This window comes from Pseudorasbora parva, chromosome 13 (assembly GCF_024679245.1).
Source record: "Pseudorasbora parva isolate DD20220531a chromosome 13, ASM2467924v1, whole genome shotgun sequence".
NCBI lineage: Eukaryota > Metazoa > Chordata > Actinopteri > Cypriniformes > Gobionidae > Pseudorasbora > Pseudorasbora parva.
The window spans coordinates 36876552-36901833 of NC_090184.1; the positions used below are offsets into that span (position 1 = coordinate 36876552).

Here is a 25282-nt window from a genome sequence, read left to right on the forward strand (position 1 = left end):
AATCACCGCAATAATGATCCAATTATAGATTCCTAAGCAATTGCCTATTAAAATCCAAACAGCGATTTTATTTTTGGCTGGTCAGTGTGTGTGTGTGTGTGTGTGTGTGTGTGTGTGTGTGTGTGTGTGTGTGTGTGTGTGTGTGTGTGTGTGTATGTGTGTGTGTGTGTGTGTGTGTGTGTGTGTGTGTGTGTGTGTGTGTGTGTGAGTGAGAGAGAGAGAGAGAGAGCCTGTGTGTGTGTGTGTGTGTGTGTGTGTGTGTGTGTGTGTACACTCATTTAAAGGATTATTAGAAACACCTGTTCAATTTCTCAATAATGGAATTATCTAATCATCCAATCACATGGCAGTTGCTTCAATGCATTTAGGGGTGTGGTCCTGGTCAAGAAAATCTCCAAACTGAATGTCAGAATGGGAAAGAAAGGTGATTTAAGCAATTTTGAGTGGCATGGTTGTTGTTGCCAGACGGGCCGACCTGAGTATTTCACAATCTGCTCAGTTACTGGGATTTTCATGCACAACCATTTCTAGGGTTTACAAAGAATGGTGTGAAAAGGGAAAAACATCCAGTATGCGGCAGTCCTGTGGGCGAAAAATGCCTTGTTGATGCTAGAGGTCAGAGGAGAATGGCCTGACTGATTCAAGCTGATAGAAGAGCAACTTTGACTGAAATAACCACTCGTTACAACTGAGGTATGCAGCAAAGCATTTGTGAAGCCGCAACACAGCCAGAATAGATTTTGTGCGCAAAAAAAAATGAAATAACGACATATAGTCATGGGCCGATTACAAAACAAAGTTTAGAATGTTATGAATCAGTGTATCGGTTCATGATTCGGATCGCAAATGTCACGTGATTTCAGCAGTTTGGCGGTTTGACACGAGATCCGAATCATGAATCGATGCGCTGATTCATAACCGTTCAAAGCTTTGTTTTGAAATCGGCCCATCACTATATGTTGTTATTTAGTTTTTTTGCGCACAAAAACTATTCTCGTCACTTCATAAAATGATTGTAGAGCCACTGTAGTGAGATGGGCTTTGTAACGACGTCTTTAGTGCCTTTTATGGGTCTTGAGAGAGGAAATGACATTGTGGCCAATGAAGGCCTGTCTGAGCCATCGGATTTCAACAAAAATATCTTAATTTGTGTTCCGAAGATGAACGGAGGTCTTACCGGTGTCGACCGACATGAGGTGAGAAATTAATGACAGAATTTCTCCATTTTTGGATGAACTAACCCTTTAAATTAGGTCCAAAATAACTTTAGCATCTGAACGCTGTTACTGTAGAACCAGAGATTTGTAAATTAATGCACAATCTATGGGAAAAGTTCAGTTCACTTGAGTGCAGAATCTTGTGTTTTCCGCCATTTGCATACAAAGAAAGTTTTGATGTGTCAGCAAGCAGCACAATTTTTCCCTTTGGTCTCCCCCTGTTCGATTGTGCTTATTAATCTTTCTCCTTTGATCTATCATCAGTCATTTCCAAAACTGAGAGCTGTGTTCCAAACTTGGACGCATACTCTGTTGGCGAGATTATTGATGATACGGAGTCTTGCGGAGGAAGCGTGTTCGAATATGTCTATGATTAATGAAAGCCCCTCAAACAGGAAGCGAATTTCTTTTAAATAATGTTTATGCCATCGATGTCTAGGTCCGGCCTCGATGTGACGAATGGCCCAGGCAGCACTTATTTAAAAGAGTGGCTATCTGTATCTCTTTATCTGCTAAAATGTTTTGGCATGAGACTCTTAACCTCATTCCCCTCAGTTCATTTCCCTCTATCATCTCTTAACAGGTTTTTAGAGCGATGAAAGTAGACAGACATCGGGTAGATGTGCAGTCAGTGGGTGCTAATGTGCCTGGTTCCATGCCGTGATATTGGCTATGTTCGTAATAACTTACTAAAATACTGCTCTTCATATTTCGACAGTATGTAGTATCGATATGTATTATGAGCACAGTATTTTTCTGTATGCATAGAATACCTGCATGAGCTGCTACTGTACATACGCCTCATACACCAGACTTTACTGTGTGCTGTATGATATCCCACAATGCACTGCACTGCACGTGTCCTTCCATTTACAGTGTGATGAATGAGCCAGTAGTAAAATTATTTGTCTTATTTAATTTGAATGGCCAAATGGTAAGACATTTTTGCCAAAAATGTATTTCTAAGATGATAACAGATGCAATGTGATGAAGTCATGTAGTGATCATTTACCATACTACATTTTGACTTTTGTACATGTATATGATTTCCATGGAAGATTCAAAAACCATTATAATAATTTTCTAGCCTCATTTTTATATATTAAAGACATGCATGTTCTTTTCCTCCATGTTTCTTTTGGAAATACTTATGCAGTTTTTCAATATATTTTTGCTGTAACATTGAACAGTATGTTATCATTCATATATTTTAAAAGCCCTTTTAATATATAAAAATGTTTGAGTCTCCTTTTGAGTGTCCTTCTTGCTCAAAAAATATTTTGGATATACACAGATAAAAATGTATGTTCTGTTACTGTGGATATTCGAAACACTAATAATAATAAATAAAATAATATAATAATATGTATTATTATTATTATTATTATTATTATTATTATTATTATTATTATTATTAATGTTATTATTATTATTATTATTATTATTATTATTATTATTAATAATAATAATGTTGTAGTATTGAATAATCATATTACTGTAATTAAAAAATTAAAAATTAAAAAATAATAAAATAAACTAATTATTACTTTTACATAATAATAATAATAATAATAATAGTAATACATATTATTATATTATTATTTTATTTATTATTATTATTATTATTATTATTATTATTATTATTATTATTATTATTATTATTATTATTATTATCATCAATATAATAATAATAATAATATTGTTGTATTGAATAACAATAGTGTTGTACATTTTTAGTATAATAATAATAATAATAATAATAATAATAATAATAATAATAATAATAATAATAATAATAATAATAATTGTATTATTTATATTTACTTATATAATAAAATATATAAATAAAAACAAAATATATAAATAATAAAATATATAATACAATTATAATAATATTGTTGTTGTTTTGGATAAACATTCATATCATTGATAATAATAATAATAATAATAATAATAATAATAATAATAATAATAATAATGCAATTATTATTATTATTATTATTATTATTATTATTATTGTTATTATTATTTGTAATACATTTTTATATGATAGGTTAGATTAATAAAAACAATATTATTTAAAATAAGGGTTTTTACATGCCCCAAAATCTGATAAATACAGGATGTCTTTGACATTTTTTGAGTAACTGGAATATTAATGTGTTTACAATACAAATCTGAGCAAATTCTGATTAATATCTGGTGCACAGACTTTGTAAACAGACTTCGAAACATTCATGGTGGAATAATGCCTGTTTCACACAGTTTACAAATGATGTGGTTTACAATGTATACTGTATATTCAATCAATTCTGTTCCAAGCACAGCTGTGATATTGATAATTGATCATTCAAGGTGAGTTTTGAAGGGCTGGATCTTTTAATTGGTAGTTTCCTGCTGTGTTCTTTAATGAAAGGGAGGCCGTGGTTAGAGAAGTTGAGGTGACTAAGGCCTTGCCTCCTGGTGAGTGTATGTCAAGAGGTTTGAGCCATTGAACACCGAACGGCTTAGTTAAGGGCTAGAGCACGGCGTGCGTTGTACTTTTGGGGACATTATGCTTTTTCTCTTGCGTGTGACGTTTTCCTTTTGATGCTGGACAGGCCTTGTAATGATAGACGTTTAAGTGTTGTTGCTATGGCAGCGTGCCGGAGCGAGCCAGTGTGTCGAGAGCTGTGAGTGATAATGTCCCAACCATCCACACAGAAAGTACATAGTGTGTCAGCCGTCATCAACTTCAGGCAAACGCACGCACACACCAACACACTTAGCTTGCAGTGTTGTCACTGCGACATATGTGCACACACAGACTTGTTAGCGAGACGCTCTCAAAGAACTTGATGCTTGTTCACACCCCAAAGGAGAGCTTTACGCTTTCATGTGTCATAGGAAAGGGCTTCACTTTAGGGCTAATTTTTGCTAATCGCCAGCTGAGCTTCCTACATGCCCAAGTGCCACGTTGATTCATGATGTTTGATGTCTGCAACACAAAGACCCGTCCTTGGAGAAAGGCTCAGTTTGCCTCGCTCAGAATTACGTTCCCCCTCCCCCCATCGAGGTGACCTGAGTGGCTTTGCTGATGCAGGCAATAAAGAGAGCTGTCTGGGAAACTCAAACCGAGCGGCTTCCAGACCCACTGGCCGTGAGCCCGCTAAACTGAAGCACTATCAGTGTTGTGCAGCACAGTGCACCTGTTACTTTAATACACAACCGAGGACCACATGCTGATACAGAGGCTTCATTGTTATTATTGTTTAAGCCAGGCTTTTAGGAAAGGCTAAAGCCTTGCATGGGAATGGCAAGAAATCATGACAGCATTTTTATACACACACACACAAAAAAAAAAAATTAAGCCGGAAAAATGGTTTTCAACATTAATAATCATAAGAATCATCATATTAGATAACCTGACAAGCCAGACCCACATCAAGATGTTGGTCTGGAAACTCACCACTGACAGGGCTCAATCCGAGGGGCGGGATAAACGGTTGTCTTTCAAACTCCCTCTGCACGCAATTGGATAGCGCTACAGCCAACCAGAGCATCGGAGGTGAAACAGAGCGAGTTGATAGATTAAACATTCGCCGTATCCAGTCGGCTAAACTCCGAACACATTTTCCCTTTTTAAGAATGACTTCAGTGCCGTTCTTTGTTCTTTTCTCAGAGAAAAGCTTAACTCCCAGTCTTCCGGAGGCGCGGGCAGAGCTGATTCGAAAGACCGCCGCCGTTCGCCTGTTTCTGTGTTTACTAGAAGCACGCAAACGCAACTCGGCCGTCATCATTATGGCCCCGCCCACTGACTCTATACACGATGTGATTGGCCCGACAAGAGTTTGGCGATTACAGCTCAGAAGGGTATTGAGAGTTGCTAGACGACACTCGTAAGCAGATTCGATTTGCTGATTTGCTTAGGGTGCATCTAGATTTCTAGGCTACATATTAGAATGATTCCTGATGGATCATGTGAAACTGAAGACTGGAGTGATGAGGCTAATGAGGCAAACTTTTCATTCAGATTAATGTTATTAATACTGTACAAATCGTATTTTCTATCCCCCATACACTGCCCCTGCCCCTAAACTTGCCCATCACAGAAAACATTCTGCATTTTTACTTTCTCAAAAAACTCATCCTGTATGATTTATAAGCATTTTGAAAAGGGGGACATCGGTAATGCCTTGTAATACCTATGTCATACCCATGTCATTATACGCATTTGTGTCCTGATATTTCACACACACACACACACACACACACACACACACACACACACACACACACACACACACACACACACACACACACACACACACACACACACACACACACACACACATTTATACCATTGTGTAAAACATTAAACTATAAATAATGTATAAATATTATTATCATATTTATATTTTATAATTCGTTTTTGAACATTACAATTTGTTTATATGTACTATATTTTTATATTAACTTGTATATATAAAGAGTATTGTAAATATTGTAATAAATATTGGTCATTTTCATTTTAATAATAAAAATAATAAAAATATCATTATTTCTATTTCTACTTAAATTTTTTTTTTTTTGCTCTTTTTGCACAATGAATCAAAACAAGTGTGGCACCTGTGTATTCGTCAGGCTGATTCATTCACAGTACGCAAGTCTCTTGAGAGGTTCAATAAAAGAAATGTATCGTTTGTGTTATCCTTAAACCTTTCCTTGTTTTCTCTCTTCAGCTGCTGTCAGAGAGTCAGATCAACATGGTGAAAGTGGTGAACTCTGTGAGCGACGCGCTCAGCTCCATGCAGAAGGAAACCGGAAATATCAAGAGCCGTCTCAAGGCAGATCTGCAGAGGGCTCCGGTGCGCAGCGTCCGGCCCAAGGGCTGCGCCGCTGGAGAAGGTAAAAAAAACTCCTCATTAGCGATATATTCTCAACTCTCCAGCCAGCCCTAATGAGCCCTAGAATGGTTTCACACCTTTTCCGTCATAAGCTTTCTAGCCGTGTGAAAGAGACATGCCACTGCTTAGATGGTAGGTGCGAGGTGACAGATTTGAAGCTTTTTTTCCCTCAAACCCTAACTCGAATGGGTTTCTCACAAAACTTTCAAACAAATCTCTTTCAAACAGATGCAGGTATAGCCTGCCGCATAATGTGGATTGATGACGCTGACATGTCCTATCTCCTGCCAGGTTCCAGACCCAGGGACTGCAGTGACATCTATGCCAGCGGGCAAAGAGAGGATGGTATCTACTCCGTGTTCCCCACACATTACCCGGCAGGCTTCCAGGTCTTCTGTGACATGACTACAGATGGAGGCGGATGGACGGTGAGTCGCTCAGGTGTCAGTTCCCAAGTCAGCGGTCATGTATGTTTTTTAGCTAAATATATCTGAATTAACTGAACAGCCTTTTGCAATGAAAATCACCAGGAATGAGTCACTCCATTAGGCATTGACTTGTTAAGCGTATGCTCCCACGCATTAGTAAGCAGGTCACAGATACGCGCATGAACGCATTCGCATGCACAAACACGCTTCAAACCGATGTTTCACAAGTGTACAGTTCATTACTGCAGCTGCATACAAAATAGACAGAGCAAAATATATTTTCCGAGAGCATTTCCTCCTCTTTCGACGCACGCAGGAGAGTTTTAATTTCATGGGCTTTTGAATAAAAATAAAGATAAGACATAGGACTGGCAGTATATATATCATGCGACGATGGAAATGTGTCAACCGGTAAAGAATCTGCTATGCCGTTTATGCAGCGCTGCATGCATTTAAAAGAATCTGACAAGCAGAAAAGTATAGAGTACTCTGGAAAATGAGTCACAGAAGGATACTTCTGCTTTAGATGGCTTTTTTGATTATAATGCGTGTGATTTAGTTTTGGTGTTTTTGCCCTTCTTCGGTTGTTATGAATGAATGATCGTATTATTTCGAGTTATCTCGATTTATAATTGTAGACGGTGTGGTCTTAAAGTCGTTCTCTTCTTTAAAGCTCATCTCAGAGTTGTCCTCTTATGTCAGCAACAGGTCTGCCAGCTCAGGCTTATTGAACGTAAACAGGATTAGTTTGTGGCTTATAAGCAGAAGTCTTATGCCCTAGCTACTGCTCTGTTCTAAACAGAGAAGACGGTTTAATTGTAGACTGTAATAGTAATTTTGAATAATTTAAAATAAATAAATGACATCTTGTGCTATAGCAGTATATCAGAATGTTGAATTCATTGTGAAGTTGACAGGATCATTTATCATGACATTTTATTCATTAAGAAGTTGTCTTCTGTGCACTTTCTGTGTTGGTGTAGATGCAGATGTAGAACTTTTACTTTGTTTATTGGCTTTCATTTGTTTTATGTGCATGTAAGAAGGTACAGGGCTTTGTGACTGAATTACTGAAAACTAAATAGTTAATTTATATGTATGTAGTTATAATTTATAATTTATAAGTTCATTTAGGTTTGTGAACATTGCTGCTGACATTGAGAAATAATGGAAAAATAACTTTTAGTATGCACTTTCTTCTTGTTTTGTCCCTTATGATAGGCCTTCTTTGTTCTTATAATCCCTTTAAGGTAGTTTTAAATCTTTAATTTTTATTTCAGTTTTAGTCATGTTAGATCTTCATCAGTTGAAGGCAGCATTTATCTTTTTCATTTCAGTTTTTTAAGTTTTTCACCTAGACTAAAATATACACCAATCAGGTAAACATGACTACCTTCCTAATATTGTGCTGGTCCCGCTTTTGCTGCCAAAACAGCCCTGATCTGTCGAGGCATGGGCTCCACTAGACCCCTGAAGGTGCTTTGTGGTATCTGGCCAAAGATGTCAGCAGCAGATCATTTAAGTCCTGTAAGTTGGGAGGTGGGGCCTCAATGGATCAGACTTGTTCATCCGACAGATGTTCGATTAAATCGAGATCTGGGGAATTTGGAGGCCAATTCAACACCTCAAACTCATTGTTGCGCGCCGCAAAACCATTCTTGAACCATTTTTGCTTTGTGTCAGGGCACATTATCCTGCTGAATGAGGCCACAGCCACCAGGGAATACCGTTTCCATGAAAGGATGTACATGGTCTGCAACAATGCTTAGGTAGGTGGTACATGTCAAAGTAACATCCACATGGATGGCATGACCCAAGGTTTCTCAACAGAACACTGGCTTGCCTTCGTCTCATAGTGCATCCTGGTGCCATGTGTTCCCCTGGTAAGTGATGCACTCGCACCCGGCCATCCACGTGATGTAAAAGAAAACGTGATTCATCAGACCAGACCACCTTCTTCCATTGCTCCGTGGTCCGATTGACTGATAAGATAACACAGTGTATTACAGATTCACCTTTGTTTCATGAGGTGGCTTTTTTAAACTGATTTTAGTTAGCAAGTTCCCTATTTATTTTTATTAAGTGCTTATTGTAAATAGGTATTTATTGAAATTTATTTAGTGAACCACTACTGATCATCAGTAGCCTATAGGCCTATATCAGCGAGAGCAAGACTCCTTCTGTATAGTATATGCTTTTGTATTTGAATCTATTTGAAGTCTGTGCTTTTCTCTTAGAGATTTATTCATCAAAAAATGACAGTAGCCTATTCTTGAAAAACGAACAGTAGGCTATAATTAATTACGGAGTAATAAGAATTAATGTTTTAAGGGGCATTTGTTGTGTATGATATAATTAGCCCATATATAATTTGCTCATGGAAACAGGTGAATAAAAATGCGTTTTATATTGGTTGGTAATGTATATGCACGTGGATGTTTGCCGTTGTATGGAATGTGGGCACCCACCAGCAGCATAAATCGACACCTATGATAACAACACTTTTGGGATGTGAACATTTGTTTTTGTCACTCAGACAATGATATGAGGTTTTGATAATTCTGCACACTGCAGATATGACAGTTATTTAATAACGTGGACCGTGTTTTTCTATCATCATTATTAAAGACAGCCCATTTTGTGAAATTGCAATTATAGTGGAACGCTGTGATTGCTTCAAAGTGGCACGTTTCCAGGTCTTGCTTTTCAGATAGCATGTTCAGCATCTTAAGAATGCTCTATTCAGTTCACAGGGATGACTTTGTATTCTGTTGTTCTTCTTTATTATCAAGTCGCCTCAGATCTATTCAACATTTTCAATCCTTTAAGCATACGAAACAGCAAACGGCACTTTGTTTTAATTAAATTTAGTGGCATTATTTGTAAGAGTAACTGATTGGGCTGAGTGAAATGCATCTGATTAATAATTGAAAGAGCGCTGTCACCGCCATATCCTCATTTGTTTGGTGTCCTCTGAGAAGATTCTTTGAACAGTTCTTGGAGAACATCACAAGCTTTATGTAAGTCTGTCTTTGTCTATGCAAGGCTATTGCAATGAAAGAAGATATTTCAAATAACAGATGGTGTTACTAAGACACTGAAATCTTAGACTAAGCGGTAAAATGAAAGAAGATATTTGATGACGCATCGTCTTTATGGTCATCAGTCTCTGAATGTGTTTTAGTTGAGGTCAGTGGTAGAGGTGGAGAGGACGGGACGCCACAGAGTTTTCCTTGTGTTATGAACACAGACTTCCTCCATTCTGATACAAGTGCCAGGACATGTATTTTTTTATTTATATTTGCTCTCACTGGATAACATACCGTACATGGTGTTTTGAAAAGGGTGACATATTGTATTCCCTGATTGAAGTCAAAGCTGCTTTGCGGCTGTGAGAGCATTAGCTTAGCACTGCTAAGCGTGCCGGGAGCGCTGGGAATCTGAAGAGGCAGAAAGGAACTGTTACACAGAATTAATAGATCCAACACCCCTATTCATCATCTGTGTCCTCCAGCGGTTTTTGATGAGGATGTGGGGCTTTTCTGCTGGTACGGGAGTAGATCAGGCTGAGTTCAGCCGGGTCATGGAGAAGGGTGCTGGGGGAGGGGGCTGTAATTTCACATGCTCGGACATGCACACAATCCCTGCCATGGACATTCCCAGTTAGAGGTTGAATGAGCTGTCCTCTCTCTGCCTCTATAAACTCTCCTGTGTTTTATTAAAAGAATAGTTTCTGCCAGAAATGAAATTCTGTCATTATTTACTCACCCTCGTGTCGTTCCAAACCCACATGATGTTACTTTTTTCTGTTGAACAAAAAAGAAGAACATTTTGAAGGATTTTTGTAGGTTTTTATACAAAAACAGTTCATAGTCACTATGTGTTTCAAGCCCAGAAAGGAAATGAGTTGTAGCCTTAAAGGGTTAGTTCACCCAAAAATGAAATTGATGTCATTAATGACTCACCCTAATGTCGTTCCACACCCGTAATACCTTCGTTCATCATAGGAACACAGTTTAAGATATTTTATATTTTAGTCCTAGAGCATAATGCAGTCAATGCCCACTTCACTGTCCATATCCAGAAAGCTAATAAAAACATCATCAAAGTAGTCCATATGTGACATCAGTTGGTTGATTAGAGTCTCTTGAAGCATCGGAAATACATTTTGGTCCAAGAATATCAAAAACTACGATTTTTTTCAGCATTGTCTTCTCCTCCATGTGCCTCCAAAAAGAATCAAACGGTTATTGAATCAGTGAATCAATCAATGATTCGGGTCGCCAATGTCATGTGATTTCAGCAGTTCTGAAGCGCCAAACTGCTGAAATCAAGTGGAAGAGAAGAATAAAATTGTAGTTTTTGATATTTTTGGACCAAAATGTATTTTCAATGCTTCAAGAGATTCTAATCAACCAACTGATGACGCATATGGACTTCTTTGATGATGATTTTATTAGCTTTCTGGACATGGACAGTAAAGTGGGCATTGACTGCATTATGCTCTAAATGGACCAAAATGTAAAATATCTTAAACTGTGTTCCGATGATGAACGAAGGTCTTACAGGTGTCGAACGACATTAGGGTGAGTCATTAATGACATCAATTTCATTTTTGGGTGAACTAACCCTTTAAATTTCAGTATATTTCTTTCATAAAGCTTTTTGTAAATTAAGATATTTGTAATATTTGTAAATTTTAAATATATAGTTATTAATATAGCATTACTGTAATTCAAACCAATAATTTGTACAGTCGAGATTGTTTAAGTCTTTCTAACAAATTCATATAAAGATCTAGCCCTGAAGTATGATTGTTATTCTGATTAAGAATGATAATTTAAGAATCATACGTTTTCACTGATTCAGATCACTTATTAAAATTTTCAATACATTTTGTTGTTGCCAATTCGATGTAAAAGGCTTGACCTAGAAGCATCATCCCTTTACAATGGTTATTTACACCGATTACGAAATCCATATGTTAAGACTTATGTTTAAAAAAAAAAAATGTAATTTCTTTTTATGGTTGATTTAAAATAACAACTCATAAATATAATTTGTTCCAAATTTGTTGTATTTTGAGTAAACCATAAAAAAACATAAATAAAAATAAATAATTCATGATTAATTCAATAATTTATAATTCAAATAAATGATTCATACGAACCAATTTTATAATACTTTTATGTTGCTTGAAAGCTGAAGATAGCCACACAGTTTAAATTTTGGGCTTAACTATCTCTTTAAATGTGATCAGTTCAATGTCTGCTCTCATATACATATAGAAATCGAAAGAAAGAAAGACGAGGGAGGGTCAGCAGGAGACAGTGCACATGGGGCTAATGAAAAGAGCTAGAATCCTCTGAAACTACAAATAACGATGGCAAACTGTGGTTAATTGGAGCAGATACTTCATTTATGCCGTAATCAGATGTATAAACATCTGGAAGGCAGCTGTGTCTGTCAGCCATGTCTGGAATAATGTCCCTGTTCTACCTCCGTCAGCACACAGGTGTATTCCGCCCCCAAACAGCACGTTCCTGAACACCACTTTACTAAATACTCTGTTCAATTGACCAACAGCAAAAAGGCAGAAACTGTTTTCATCAGCTTAACAATGAACTAATACACACCCCAAAAGTCTTTCTCTCAGCAAACTGGTTGTGGCTGCAAAAAAAAAAAGTGTGACATGAGTCAGGGTGATGTGAACCACTGTTGGAAGCTTGTTTATGTCTACTCGGATGCGAGGAAACTGAGAAGTGAAGTGAAATGAACTTCACGTAAGGGTTGTGACAATATTATCAAGACGATAATTGGCTCATTTTCTCATTAATACATTAAATTAATATTATAGGCTAGTATTATTATTGATTGTATATTAGAACCTACAATTAATTTATCGTTATACCCCTAGTGAAAATCAAAAGCAGCTTTAAACACAGACTTAAAAAAACTCAGCTGGTTTAACAAGAAATATGGATACTTAAGTATGGTCCACAAGAGAAATATGTGCTGCTAATGCTCCGACAGATGCCAAAAGCTTGTGTAACGCCTCCTGTTCGAACCGCCCGCTATAAGTGGGATTCGAACCCGGGTTCGCCAGCATGAGAGTCGGATGCTCTAAAAAAGGAGGCTAAAGGCTGCAACCTCTAGTGTCAGTCTCTAGAGCGTCTCTTGAGGTCAGAGGAGTGAGGTTTACTCGCACAGTGACTACTAGCTGGCCTCCGTTACACTCACCCCCCTAAACCTCACTTCCATCTGGGTCACGGCACCAATGTAACCCCTCCTTTTCAAACCTCCTGCTCCAAGTCGGACTCAAACCCAGGTCCGTCGGCATGAGAGTCGGACGCTCTAACAAAAAGGCTAAAGGCTGCAACCTCTAGTGTCAGTCTCAAGAGCGTCTCTTGAGGTCAGAGGAGTGAGGTTTACTCACACAGTGACTACTAGCTGGCCTCCGTTACACTCACCCCCCTAAACATCACTCCCATCTGGGTCACGCCACCAATGTAACTCCTCCTTTTCAAACCGCCTGCTCCAAGTCGGACTTGAAACCCGGGTCTGCCGTCATGAGAGTCGGACGCTCTATCAAAGAGGCTGAAGGCTGCAACCTCTAGTGTCAGTCTCTAGAGCGTCTCTTGAGGTCAGAGTGAGGTTTACTCGCACAGTGACTACTAGTTGGCATCTGTTACACATGGTCAGTATTTGCTTTCAATTACGCTTTCAGGGAATAAGTGAGCACCTTTACGCTCTTAGCCTGATTATGCTGAATAAGCCGACAATGTATGTGCTCATATAAACGCATTAACCCGTTTTCCTTTATTAGAGGACCGCCCTGTTTACATCAGGTGTTAAGATGCGTTTCGATCGGATCACAAGTAGACGAGGGAGACACATACCTGTTTAGACGTGGTGTTTAATCTCATACCATCCCTTTGTTCCACTTTCAACCACGTCTGACCTGATTCTTGAAGGGGAGGGTAAATGTATGTTTTTTTTTCTTCAGTTCTTTTGTTAAAATGGACAAATCAGCTTTCGTTTCTGCTCTGACAGCCGCTGTGAGTGCATGTTAGAAATCAGGTATGGTGAGAAAACATTGTGCTTGGTACGTTTTTCATCTTCAAACCAAATTTGGGCCTTCAGCAGACAAAGGTTGAATCCTGGCTAGCACACTTCCCATAATGTTTGGGCGCTAGAGCAGTAGGTGGAGAGTAGGCAATCATTTGTGGCTGTTCAAACACATTCAACCGCATGAGCGTTTACACTACGAAAGCAATCCGGTCAAATGCATTTTCGACAATCACTGGAAGTGCTCAAAAGTGGACAAGCTCAAAATCTTTTAGACCCCATTTACACCTGTATTTAGCATCATCCACTTGTGATCTGATTGACCGAAATGCATTTTAATGCCAGGTGTTAGCAGTGTATAAGCATAAGCAGCATAAGCGTAAACCGAGTGTTCTTTAGCCTTATTAAAGTGTACATATGTAATAGGCTATATGGCAGGAAAGTGTCTTTATACTGTGCATTTAATCGTATCCAGACAGAGCAAGCTTTTCGAGGTAGCTGTAGGGAGGAGGAAATAGCGTAGTTCCTCAAATAGACCGGTGCCTTTATATATCTGAATTGAAGAAGGGAACCAGATTTTATTTAAGCTTTTGTTAGGGGCAGGCCTTTATTTCTTATTCCATTTTTTTGAAAAATAATTGCTTTAAATAAACCATTTTAAATTAAAATTGATAGCATTCCAGTGGACAGATATCATAGATTTTTTTAAAGAAACATTTGCAAAAATATCACCATTTAAAACAACAGCCAGAAAGGCGACAAAGCAATTTAGGTCCGAATTACGGTAGCCTAATCGGTAACCACCATTGTGTCAGTTTGAAAAATGTCAAATGTTTATTCCACGCTTAATTTCTGTATTGCACGTGAGGTTATTTTACCCAACTAATGACTCAGTGCCGACTTTCTCGGTTGCACGAGGTAAAAAAAAAAAAAAAGCTTTCTTCCGCTTAAGAAGGGTTGTGTACATTTAAGCACTTTTTATTTTAATATATCTCTTTACATAAATATTATTTTCTACTTTAAAAAACTATGATTTTGTTATTTTTCTAACCCAACTAATGACTCTGTGCTTTCTGTATTGCACGTGAGGGAAAAAAGCTTCCTTCCACTTAAGAATAGTTGTGCACTTTCAAACATCTTTTACTATACCGCTTTACATAAATATTTGTATACTCAACATATAATTTCGTTATTTTTCTAACCCAACTAATTACTCAGTGCTTTACCGGTAGGTTGCACATGAGGGAAAAAGCTTCCTTCCACTTAAGAAGAGTTGTGTACTTTTAAGCACTTTTTATTTTAATATATTTCTTAGCATAAATATGATTTTCTAGTAAAAAAAAAACCCTATAATTTCCTTATTTTTCTAACCCAACTAACGCGCTTTCTATATCGTTGCATGTGAGGGAAAAGCTTCCTTCCACTTAAGAAGAGTTTTGCACTTTCAAGCACTTTTTATTTGAATAGCCTATGTCTCTTTACGTCATTTGTTTTTTACTTAAAACTATAATTTCGTTATTTTTCTGACCCAGCTAATTACTCATCCATGCTTCCAATAGGACAGGACAGGCATGTGACAATAGGTTGCATGCACTTTTCTCAATCTATTACGGAGACATAAGATTTTGATTTTGTCATTCGTGTAGCAGTTCATATTATATTCATCAATATTTCAACAACATAGTTTATTTTTGTAGCCTATGCTGTTTTCTAAAATAACATATTGTAAGTTAAATGCAGAGTAAGACATATAAAAAAGACGAGAGGCTAATATTGTGAAGATCAATATTTGTATAGCCTGCCAGACATGGTGTTTTCACAGTTATCACATTTAGGAGATTATCCAAATATTTTCTCCTGGCCTTAATTTGAGATCGACCTTTATTTGTTTGTGCTGACTACGCCCCCCGGCCACTATCAGAGGCCCAGCGTTTAATTGACTACAGGGTTTTATTTGAGGAATTATGGTATATCGCCATCTCCGACTCTTTCTTGACCCAAGAACTAAAAAAACGAGTTTTCATCTCGTGCAGAAGTACAGTCAAAATGCTGCATCTGTAACGGTATGAGAGGATAATACGTGTCCATAAATCTCTTGCTGGCTTATTGAAGTACTCTTCAGTTTTTAATGCTTTATTTAACATCACAACAGAAATAATAAATGGAATACTCTGAGTCAGATACACGAATGATGAGGCTATGTTTTACCTCACATAACCGAGAAATAACCTGATTTATTAATAAACACTTCAACATGTCAAGATATTGATATATAAAATGAACTAATTAAATGAGTTAAGAAATAAGCAAATAACAAATTTTCTTATACTCGATAATATCGTGTATCACCGATCTGTGCATATCGCCGAACACTGCTTCTCGTCCTCGCACATCTCATCCGCTTGTAAAATAACACCTGTCTGCATGCTGACTATTTCTTACTCCCTGTAGTTTTCATTTGAATAAACTGTGATTAATGATTTTGACACTTGAAAGAATCCATACGGAGGTTGTGAATTATACAACGAATGTGTTTAAAGGAATTTCTATTGGTAATTTTCTCATGCAGTCTGTTCAGATTCACCTCACTTTTCTTTAAAGTTGCACATTTATAATGTTACAAAAAATGATTTTGATATATTTGATATAAATATGTTTCTATTCATCAAAGTATCCTGAAAATAACAGCACAAGTGTTGTCAACATTGATAGATAGCATTTTAGAATGATTTCTGACAGATCTGGAGGAATGATGCTGAAAATTCAGCTTTGCCATCACAGGAATAAATAACATTTTAAAATATATTTAAATAAAAACTGTTATTTTAAATTGTAATTATATTTTACAATATTACTCCATACTTTTACTGTGATTTGATCAAATGCAGCCTTGGAAAGACTTTAAAAGTTAAAAAAAAAATACTGCTGACCCCGACCTATAGCAGTGTATGTTCAGTACAGATTTTCGAGTCTTTATAACCGATTCATTTAAACTAACTGGCTCATAAGGATCATCTGTTCACAGGGAGCTCTCACACTGATTCAAACTATAACTTGCATGTTCAGGACCGAATTTTGAGTCTTTTTATCAGATTAATTTAAGCCAAACAGGATAAGAATATTCATAAGAATCTTTGTCGTAGAATGGTTGTACTATATTATTTTGCAGCACCCAGTCTTACTCTTTTATCACAATCAATTCAAACCGCTATCTAAAACGTACAGCTCAGCCAAAATGTCATTTCTTTTGCCACAGCACTGTAGATATATAAAGAAGCAGTGAAGGAAACACTATCAAGAGTAGTACAGTGTCGGTCCACATAAAGATAAGAAAGCACCATAAACAGAACTGAAAGTCATAAAAATCATTCAGTTCCAGTATTGCTTTAAAAAGAAAAATGGACCCGATTTTTGATTCACAATGATCAGCCCCTCACCTCTGGTTTCCTAATAGCTAGTGATCTCATTTGCACTGTCAGATGGCGCAGCTGACATTTGGATCTTCAAAGCTCATTTAACACCAAAGGTTGCATACTGTTTCCGCCACAATTACCCCCAGCACTTTTTCAAGAAATTCTGATTATTTTGCGCTTGAATGCATTGATTTGTTTCTTTGTATGATGTTTTTTTCCCTGTCAAAAGCTTTCTCGTAGTACTATTCTTCAAAAATAACAATGCACTTCCAGACAAAAAAAAAAAAAAAAAAACTCAGCGTCCCCTAGGCTTTTTAATAAGTAGTGCTGTCCTCTATGTTTTGCTTTTTGTATTTTGGGACACGCAATGAATTGCTTTTTTATTTTTAGGAGACCCATAAAATGCTCCAGATGCATTTCTGTTGCTTTTCATAAAAAATCATAATTTTTTTTAACATTTTAATCAAGATTTTTAAGTTGCATTTAAGAGGATACTTCACCCCCAAAATTAATATTCTGTCATCATTTGCTCACCCTGATTTTCTTCCAAACCTTTTTGGTTGTTGTATGGACACAAACACAGAAAAAATAATATTTTGATATGTTTTCCATGCAATCACAATGAAAGGCGTACGGAGCTTTGTTTCTGGAGTGGTCCATATAACTTATGCGCTATATTCAGTCTTTTAAAGCTATATGATTCAGAAGACATAAAAATAATATCATCATTTGCAGATAATATTCTCCAGTGGGCTATCATCTGTTAAGTCAATGAGTCAGATCCATAAAAGAATCATATAATATTTGTGATCTGGGTCAATGAATGATTCATTCACCAATCCAGCATCGCTACCTCTCTCATGAACCCTCATATGAGTTTGAAATGACTTGAGGGTGTGTATACAATGATATTTTCTGTTGCTAGATTCAATTTTGAGTTTGCTTGAACCCGAGGCAGCATATTGGACATTAGTTGTTTTTTATTTAACCATGTAAGAGTTAGAGCACACCGTCAGAGTGATTGAAGAAACTAGAGCAAACCTAGAAGCAGTCTCTGCGAGGTTCATGAATCTTTTTTTTTTCTCTTCTAAAGACAGACTTCAGTCGAGGGAGTCCATCAAGAGAAAGCTCTTTGAAAGATGGCCTGACACGGACGGCAATCAAAGCATCTGAGAGGAAATTGCACCAGCGATGGCATCTTACTTTGTTGGCATGGCAGGGGAATGAAATATATCAATCTAATTTCAATTTAAACCCAGAAAAGTTTCAACCGGAGCACCGCCGCCTACTCCCAAACTCCTGCAGCTTAATCGTTCTTTCTCTGCCGTCTCTGGTCCTGCCCCGGATCTCCGCTAATTGCTGTATTTTTCTCCCCTTGTAACTCTTGAGAAGCAGCTCTGGAGATGTGGAGGGAGGGGAAAGGGGTTGGTTTTTGATGGCAGATCTTAAAAGGTGATGAAAGTTGAAAGTAACATTATTGCCAGAGGGGGAAAAGTCTCGGCATATCTTTCTTTTTCTTTTTCCATCTTGACGGTTTGAATTTTGCATGACCACTAAAGGTCTGGAGGTCTAACGATTCTTGCGGTTGCTCTATTTATATTCAGGCAGCTAGCGCTACCCCTAGGTTGTTTCAAAATGGCCGAGTGCCGCACGCCACAGCGGCAGACGGTTTCTCGCTGGCATTGATCTTAGCAGAGAGTAATGATTTCTCATGATTACAGACAGGCTGGAATTGTAAGGCTGGTCTCAACGGAGAACGAAAAATGCATTATTCCTCGAACAGATTGCGCTGGCCTTTTCTGAAAATTTCAAGTGTAATCACAACACTCTTGAAAAAGCATTATTTGCTGTATAATTTCCTATTTTTCAAAAGTGGCCAGGTGAAATGAAATGCGTTATCTATTATACATGGCCAGAGGATGGCACATGAAGTGGCTCCGTTGAAATATTTACCTCTTCTGTAAAGCGAATCAGATGGCATGTTGTTTGTGTGGGGTTTTTTCTGGGTTAAGGTTATTACATGGGCCACTCTCAAAGAGGACGTAAATTTCCATGCAAATAATTGGCTTCCTTCAAGCTTTGAATTTGTTCCCGGTGGGACCGTTTTTTTTTATAGAAAATGTATGAATAAGCTATGCCGTGTTTCTATTTCCTGAAAAACCTCTGCTGTTTATTACTGTGGCAAGCGGGACGAGGCCCGAGAGCCACGAGAGTGTGCGATTGCTAATGAGCGTCACCTGCACACAGCTCGAGTCTCACGGAAGGAGACATGACGAATAATAGGAAGAGTGACAACAGTGACGAACGAGAGAAGACCAGGCCTGGACTATGCATCTGATTTCATTTGATTCTGACACACCTAACATCACATGAATAGAGCTCAAACCATACAGTACATATACGGTATATATATATATATATATATATATATATATATATATATATATATATATATATATATATATATATATATATATATATATATATATATATATATATATATATATATATATATATATATATATATATATATATATATATATATATTTGTTTTTTATTATTATTTTTATTTTTATTTCTTTCAAAATCTGTCTATATGTATATATAAATGAGGTTTAATATGAAGATTGTGATGCTAAATAAGAGAGTGAGTGTTCATTAAAATTAATGGTACCATCTGCAATCCACCAGCAGTTTTACACCCTCTAATGTGTTTCTAATGTGGCCAAGCGTGCACCCAAACATCATGCAGTATGTGCTTGTCCACACGCATTTAGCGTCAAGTGTATGGAAACACAGTGAGATATTATTGAAATAACTTATATTTCAGATTTGATGAAATTAATATTTCTTATTGTATTCCGATGTATATAAATCTAATATATTTCAACCATTATTCCTATATACGATATATATATATATATATATATATATATATATATATATATATATATATATATATATATATATATATATATATATATATATATATATATATATATATATATATATATATATATATTCTGGCCTTTTCCAGTGTTGTATTTGTCTCTCTTATTCATAAAAAGAATACAATACCTATTTTAAACCCCTGCGATAATGTTCAAGCACACAGTGATTCTCCTAATATAGCTCACATCTCATATAATGATTAATGTGGTCCAGATAACAGGAGAACGCCTATGTTAACCTTGAGAATTAGAGGGTAAGCCCTTGAAATCTGGCCCCATTCGCTGTGTTTTACAGATGCCCTGTTTGGCTACACAACCTTCACCTCAGATATTTAGTCTTAGAAGACATTTTAGGCTTATCAAACTCCTTGGCTGTACTGCTCACACTATTTATGTGCGGTGCTTTTGAATGTAGCGCACATATATTGCGATAGTTGTGATACTGTATTAAGTAAGGGCTGGAAAGCTGCGCATGGCACAGCTGGAACCCTAACAAGAGTTTGTCACAGATGCTATCTGTGCAATCCTTCACGGCACGACTGCCGTTTATTGATTCACTGGTGTTGGAAGTCTGAATGTCCAGTGCCACAGTTCAATTTGAACCACATTAGAGGGTGTAAAATCGCTGATGGATTGCAGATGGTCCCATTGATTTTAATGGAGACTTCACTCTCTTCTGATTTAACCACACAATCTGCATATTAAACATCATTAATGTGTATTTGCAAAATTATGCCTGGAGTTTATCAAGCTTTCAGCTATTTAATAGATGTTTACTGCCAACGTTTTAAACTGAAAATGAGTTTGAAATGACGGCATGTCTGGCTCTTCAAGATATTCCAGATATTCTAGATTTGGTGATCAAAAGCAGCATGTTAAACGGATATAGTGTGTCATAATTTGATCCAAATTAAAACCTTTTTCAGAGGGGGTTAGCTCTAACATACTATAGACTGTGCTGTGTGTCGAGGGAAAGGACTCTGATTTCATATGTAGTCACAGGAGACACGTTTGGGAAGCGTGCCCGATCAGCTGACCAGTGTAATTAGATCACCCGTGACTGATGTTAATGCCTAGTGTTAGCAGGGCCGAAATTAAACTGCAGTTTTGTTTAGGACATTTTGAATTTGAAGAAAAAGGGACATTTCAATGATGACACAGCAGAGCCTGACAAACTTGAACCATGAAGCAAAGCGGAATAAGCACGTATGAGCCTGAATGAAGGAATCCTTTTTTCAGACTTGTGAGTTTTCCCGTCAGTGGACCTCCTTACTTCAAAGTGTGTTATCTGCACAGTCCCAGCCCGGATTAAGGGCTGACTTGATTAGGTGTGAAATGGCTCTTTGGCCTCCGAGAGCCCGGCCCTTTGAAGTGTCAGTGTATTTTCTGGACAGTATTGTGTGTTTGGATCAATTTACACTCTCACAGTGAAAGACAATGGGACAAGAATGGCTGACTTTACTCTGTTTGGTATTACATCTTAGATGCCAGGAACTTTTTCTATTCTGTGGATTACAAGAGATGGAGTTTCATGACCCTCTAGAGGTGTAAAAGTTGTTTGTAGCCATCTTAATTTCATCCCCTTTTTTTGGACATTTTATTGGGTTAAATTTCCTTGGGTGTTAAATTTGACAGTGAAACTCTGAAGTTGTGGGATTGATTGATTGATTGATATATTTAAGTGTATTTCAATTATTTGTTCTTGCCAAAGGCAAGGCATCACTATTGTTATTCATCATACTTCTTCTTTTGGACAAAACTTTAGGAGCACAGTCAAAAATGTAGGAGCATTTTGTGATCAATAACAGAAATTCCCATTGTCACTCTCCCATTACAGATTTTTCCCTTGGGCATTTTCTTTTACCATTATAAGAGCATTTCTAATCTTATTAAATATATGCTTCATATTTGGTCAGTTTCTTAAATTAAAATATCAGACTGTTCCCAATCAAATGAAATCATTATCAAAAGATCCATCTTTGCACTGGTCACAGAAGCTCTAACTGAAGTGCTATTTAGACACATTTACATTTACTTCTCAAAAAATTAGCATATTGTGATAAAGTTCATTATTTTCCATAATGTAATGATAAAAATTTAACTTTCATATATTTTAGATTCATTGCACTCCAACTGAAATATTTCAGGTCTTTTATTGTTTTAATACTGATGATTAATACTGGTGGACATGGCTGCATCATGCTTCACCTTTTAAACAATTTTTGAAGTGTAGTCTGTCACACATGGTTTTTGCATGTTTTTTGAAGCAAGTATTTGACTGAAGGCATAAAAAGCAGTCGATCGCAGTATGAAATGTAACTAAGTGTTGATCAGTGTTGATGCACATTTGTTCTTTTTTATCCGGTTGTATTATACATCTATTATTGAGAATCGATTGCATCACTCAATCGGCGCCTAAATGTTTTTTCATAGTCGCACGCAGTAATTTTTAGTCGCAAATTCGACCGAAATGGTCAACGTGTAGAGCCCTTCTATAACTTTTCTAAGAAATAGGACCTACATTGTTCGCACAATGGGCCAAAAAGCGGGCCAAAATTCCATTCACTTACAATGGCGGAATGTTCAGAATTTAGAATTTTTTACTGTCATTTTCACACACAAGGCATTTTATTGTGGCCAGCATAAGGCACACCTGTGAAATAATCATTTTGTCTAAAAAGCATCTTGATATGCAACACCTCCGAGGTGGATGGATTATCTCGGCAAAGGAGAAGTGCTCACTAACACGATTTGTAAACAATATTTGAGAGAAATAGGCATTTTGTGTACATAGAAAAAAAGTCTTAAATCTTTGAGTTCAGCTCATGAAAATTGGGGGCAAACAAGTGTTGCGTTCATAATTTTGTTCAGTTTATTATTATTATTTTTTGGACATTTTAAATTATATTTTTTATATTATCCAAAATTTATTTTTCCAAAAGACATATACATTTTGCTTTTGGGCAAAATTGGAAATTGTATTTTCTTGCTCCTTAAAGTACATATTCTAATTTTATTTTGCATATGAAGGTTTAAACTATATATTCAATTTAAACTGCAATATTAACTGCAATATTTACAGCATATATTTAAGAATTTTTTGCTGATGTTCAGCAAAAATGGGTTTGTTTTCTCCCCAAAACCATGTCATTTCCAACATCTGCTCAAAGTAGTGAAATGATTTAAAATTCACCCTGTATGTTCATTTAATGGTGAAATTGTGATGAAAGAAAGCCAAGTATGCTTTCCATCTTTTAAAAATGTGAATTCAATATTTCATCCAGTATATTAACTTTATATGATAGGGACATGAAAATATACTGTATAATTGGAGTGACCCTAATACGAGTTGACATTAAACCAAAACCGAAAAAAAGAAAAAAGAATGTTCTCTCTCTCATTTTCACTCTCACATTTTCTCTCTCACTTGAAGGACATTTTCCATTGCATGTCTCAAAAGAGAATACAGAAATCTGACTCAAAAAGCCATGTCGTGCATTGCAGTAAGTACATTTTTTTCACTGTTTCAGTTTAAGTCTAAAAGAGACTGCACCATAGGTCAAAACCTGACTTCTAGCTAAAGGTAGCTGAAAGCTTTTCCAGAGTCTTTTCTTTATTATGTACTGCAGGTTCTTTGCCAGAACGCGATGCGTCAAAGTGAACATTCTCAGTCATGTGGCAACAACCCTGATCTCATGAGCAACAGTGACACAGTTGGCACACGGCGCAAGCTACCAGATTGATAATAACCTTAGCAGCCAATCAGAAGTGAGCGTTGGGTCTTTAAGTACAGCTTGGCTCTGATCGGGTTAGAGGTGTTTGTTAGTGAATTTATCAGCATTGACAGGATTACATGGCTGTAAATTGTGGAGGTAAGAAGTGCGGTCCTTCACAGGTGGCGTAGACCGTTTAAGTAGGCGTAGTTCATTCCGTCTGCTTAATCTTCAGGACATGAAGGGTAATCCAAACAGCTTAACTGTTGACCTTAAGCCGCTGAGCAAGGATCAGCCTCACAAGCAACCTGTGGCACAGATTGGAAACATATAAGTAAGTATATGTCTTGATGTTTAAACAATATTAATAATAGCCACATATTTTATAGTTAGGTGTTTCTATTTTATGTGGAATAAAAAAGGAGGAATTATAGAATTATGGGGGGGGGGGGGGGGGGGGCTATTAAGGCAGTAAATACATTTCATAATTTATTGACAACAAAGATTTTCAAATACATAAATATAATAAGTACATATCAGGGCTCCAGACTGTGATAAAATAGTTGCATTTTGTGATCTTTTTCCTGCTGGTGGGTTGTTAGAGGGCTACAGTGTGACCACTGTGGTGCCCAACTGATAAGAGTTGCCATTTCTGTTACATATGAGAAACATCAAACTGCTACCCGTTTGAGCTAAACTGAGCTGCGCGGTCTGTTAATAATAGACAGACACAGGCCGATCTTGATCACATGACACCATTACTACACAGCACTGGGAGATCCAGTGAGAAAGCGCTTGAATTCACCACATATTGAATATATATTGAATATTAATATAATTTCTACTGCGAGATCTAGTGGGAAGCGTTCGGGGCAGAATTTTACATATCAGTTCAAACAGCGCTGACGTGGGAACCAGGAGAAACATTGTGCTATGAATTAAGTCCGGTGGGTTCAGTCCACAAATCACCAACATTCACTATGGATTTACACCACATGGTATTGTGGGAGAAATATACATATACAGGTCCTTCTCAAAAAATTAGCATATGTGATAAAAGTTAATTATTTTCCATAATGTAATGATAAAAAATAAACTTTCATATATTTTAGATTCATTGCACACCAACTGAAATATTTCAGGTCTTTTATTGTTTTAATACTGATGATTTTGGCAAACAGCTCATTAAAACCCCAAATTCCTATCTCAAAAAATGTGCATATTTCATCCGAAAAATAAAAGAAAAGTGTTTTCAATACAAAAAAAGTCAACCTTCAAATAATTATGTTCAGTTATGCACTCAATACTTGGTCGGGAATCCTTTTGCAGAAATGACTGCTTCAATGTGGCGTGGCATGGAGGCGATCAGCCTGTGGCACTGCTGAGGTGTTATGGAGGCCCAGGATGCTTCGATAGCGGCCTTAAGCTTATCCAGAGTGTTGGGTCTTGCGTCTCAACTTTCTCTTCACAATATCCCACAGATTCTCTATGGGGTTCAGGTCAGGAGAGTTGGCAGGCCAATTGAGCACAGTAATACCATGGTCAGTAAACCATTTACCAGTGGTTTCGGCACTGTGAGCAGGTGCCAGGTCGTGCTGAAAAAACA

At 36.9% G+C, this 25282-nt stretch overlaps 1 protein-coding gene across 3 annotated transcripts in view; it reads left to right on the forward strand.

Moving 5' to 3' along the window:
* fibcd1a (fibrinogen C domain containing 1a) overlaps positions 1-25282 on the forward strand; it is a 140887-nt gene that overhangs the window by 49601 nt on the left and 66004 nt on the right. For all 3 annotated transcript variants that reach the window (XM_067414247.1, XM_067414246.1, XM_067414248.1), the window contains 2 exons: positions 5939-6104; positions 6395-6531. In XM_067414247.1, coding sequence (XP_067270348.1) covers positions 5939-6104; positions 6395-6531 — 303 coding nt within the window. The remainder of the gene's footprint in view (positions 1-5938; positions 6105-6394; positions 6532-25282) is intronic.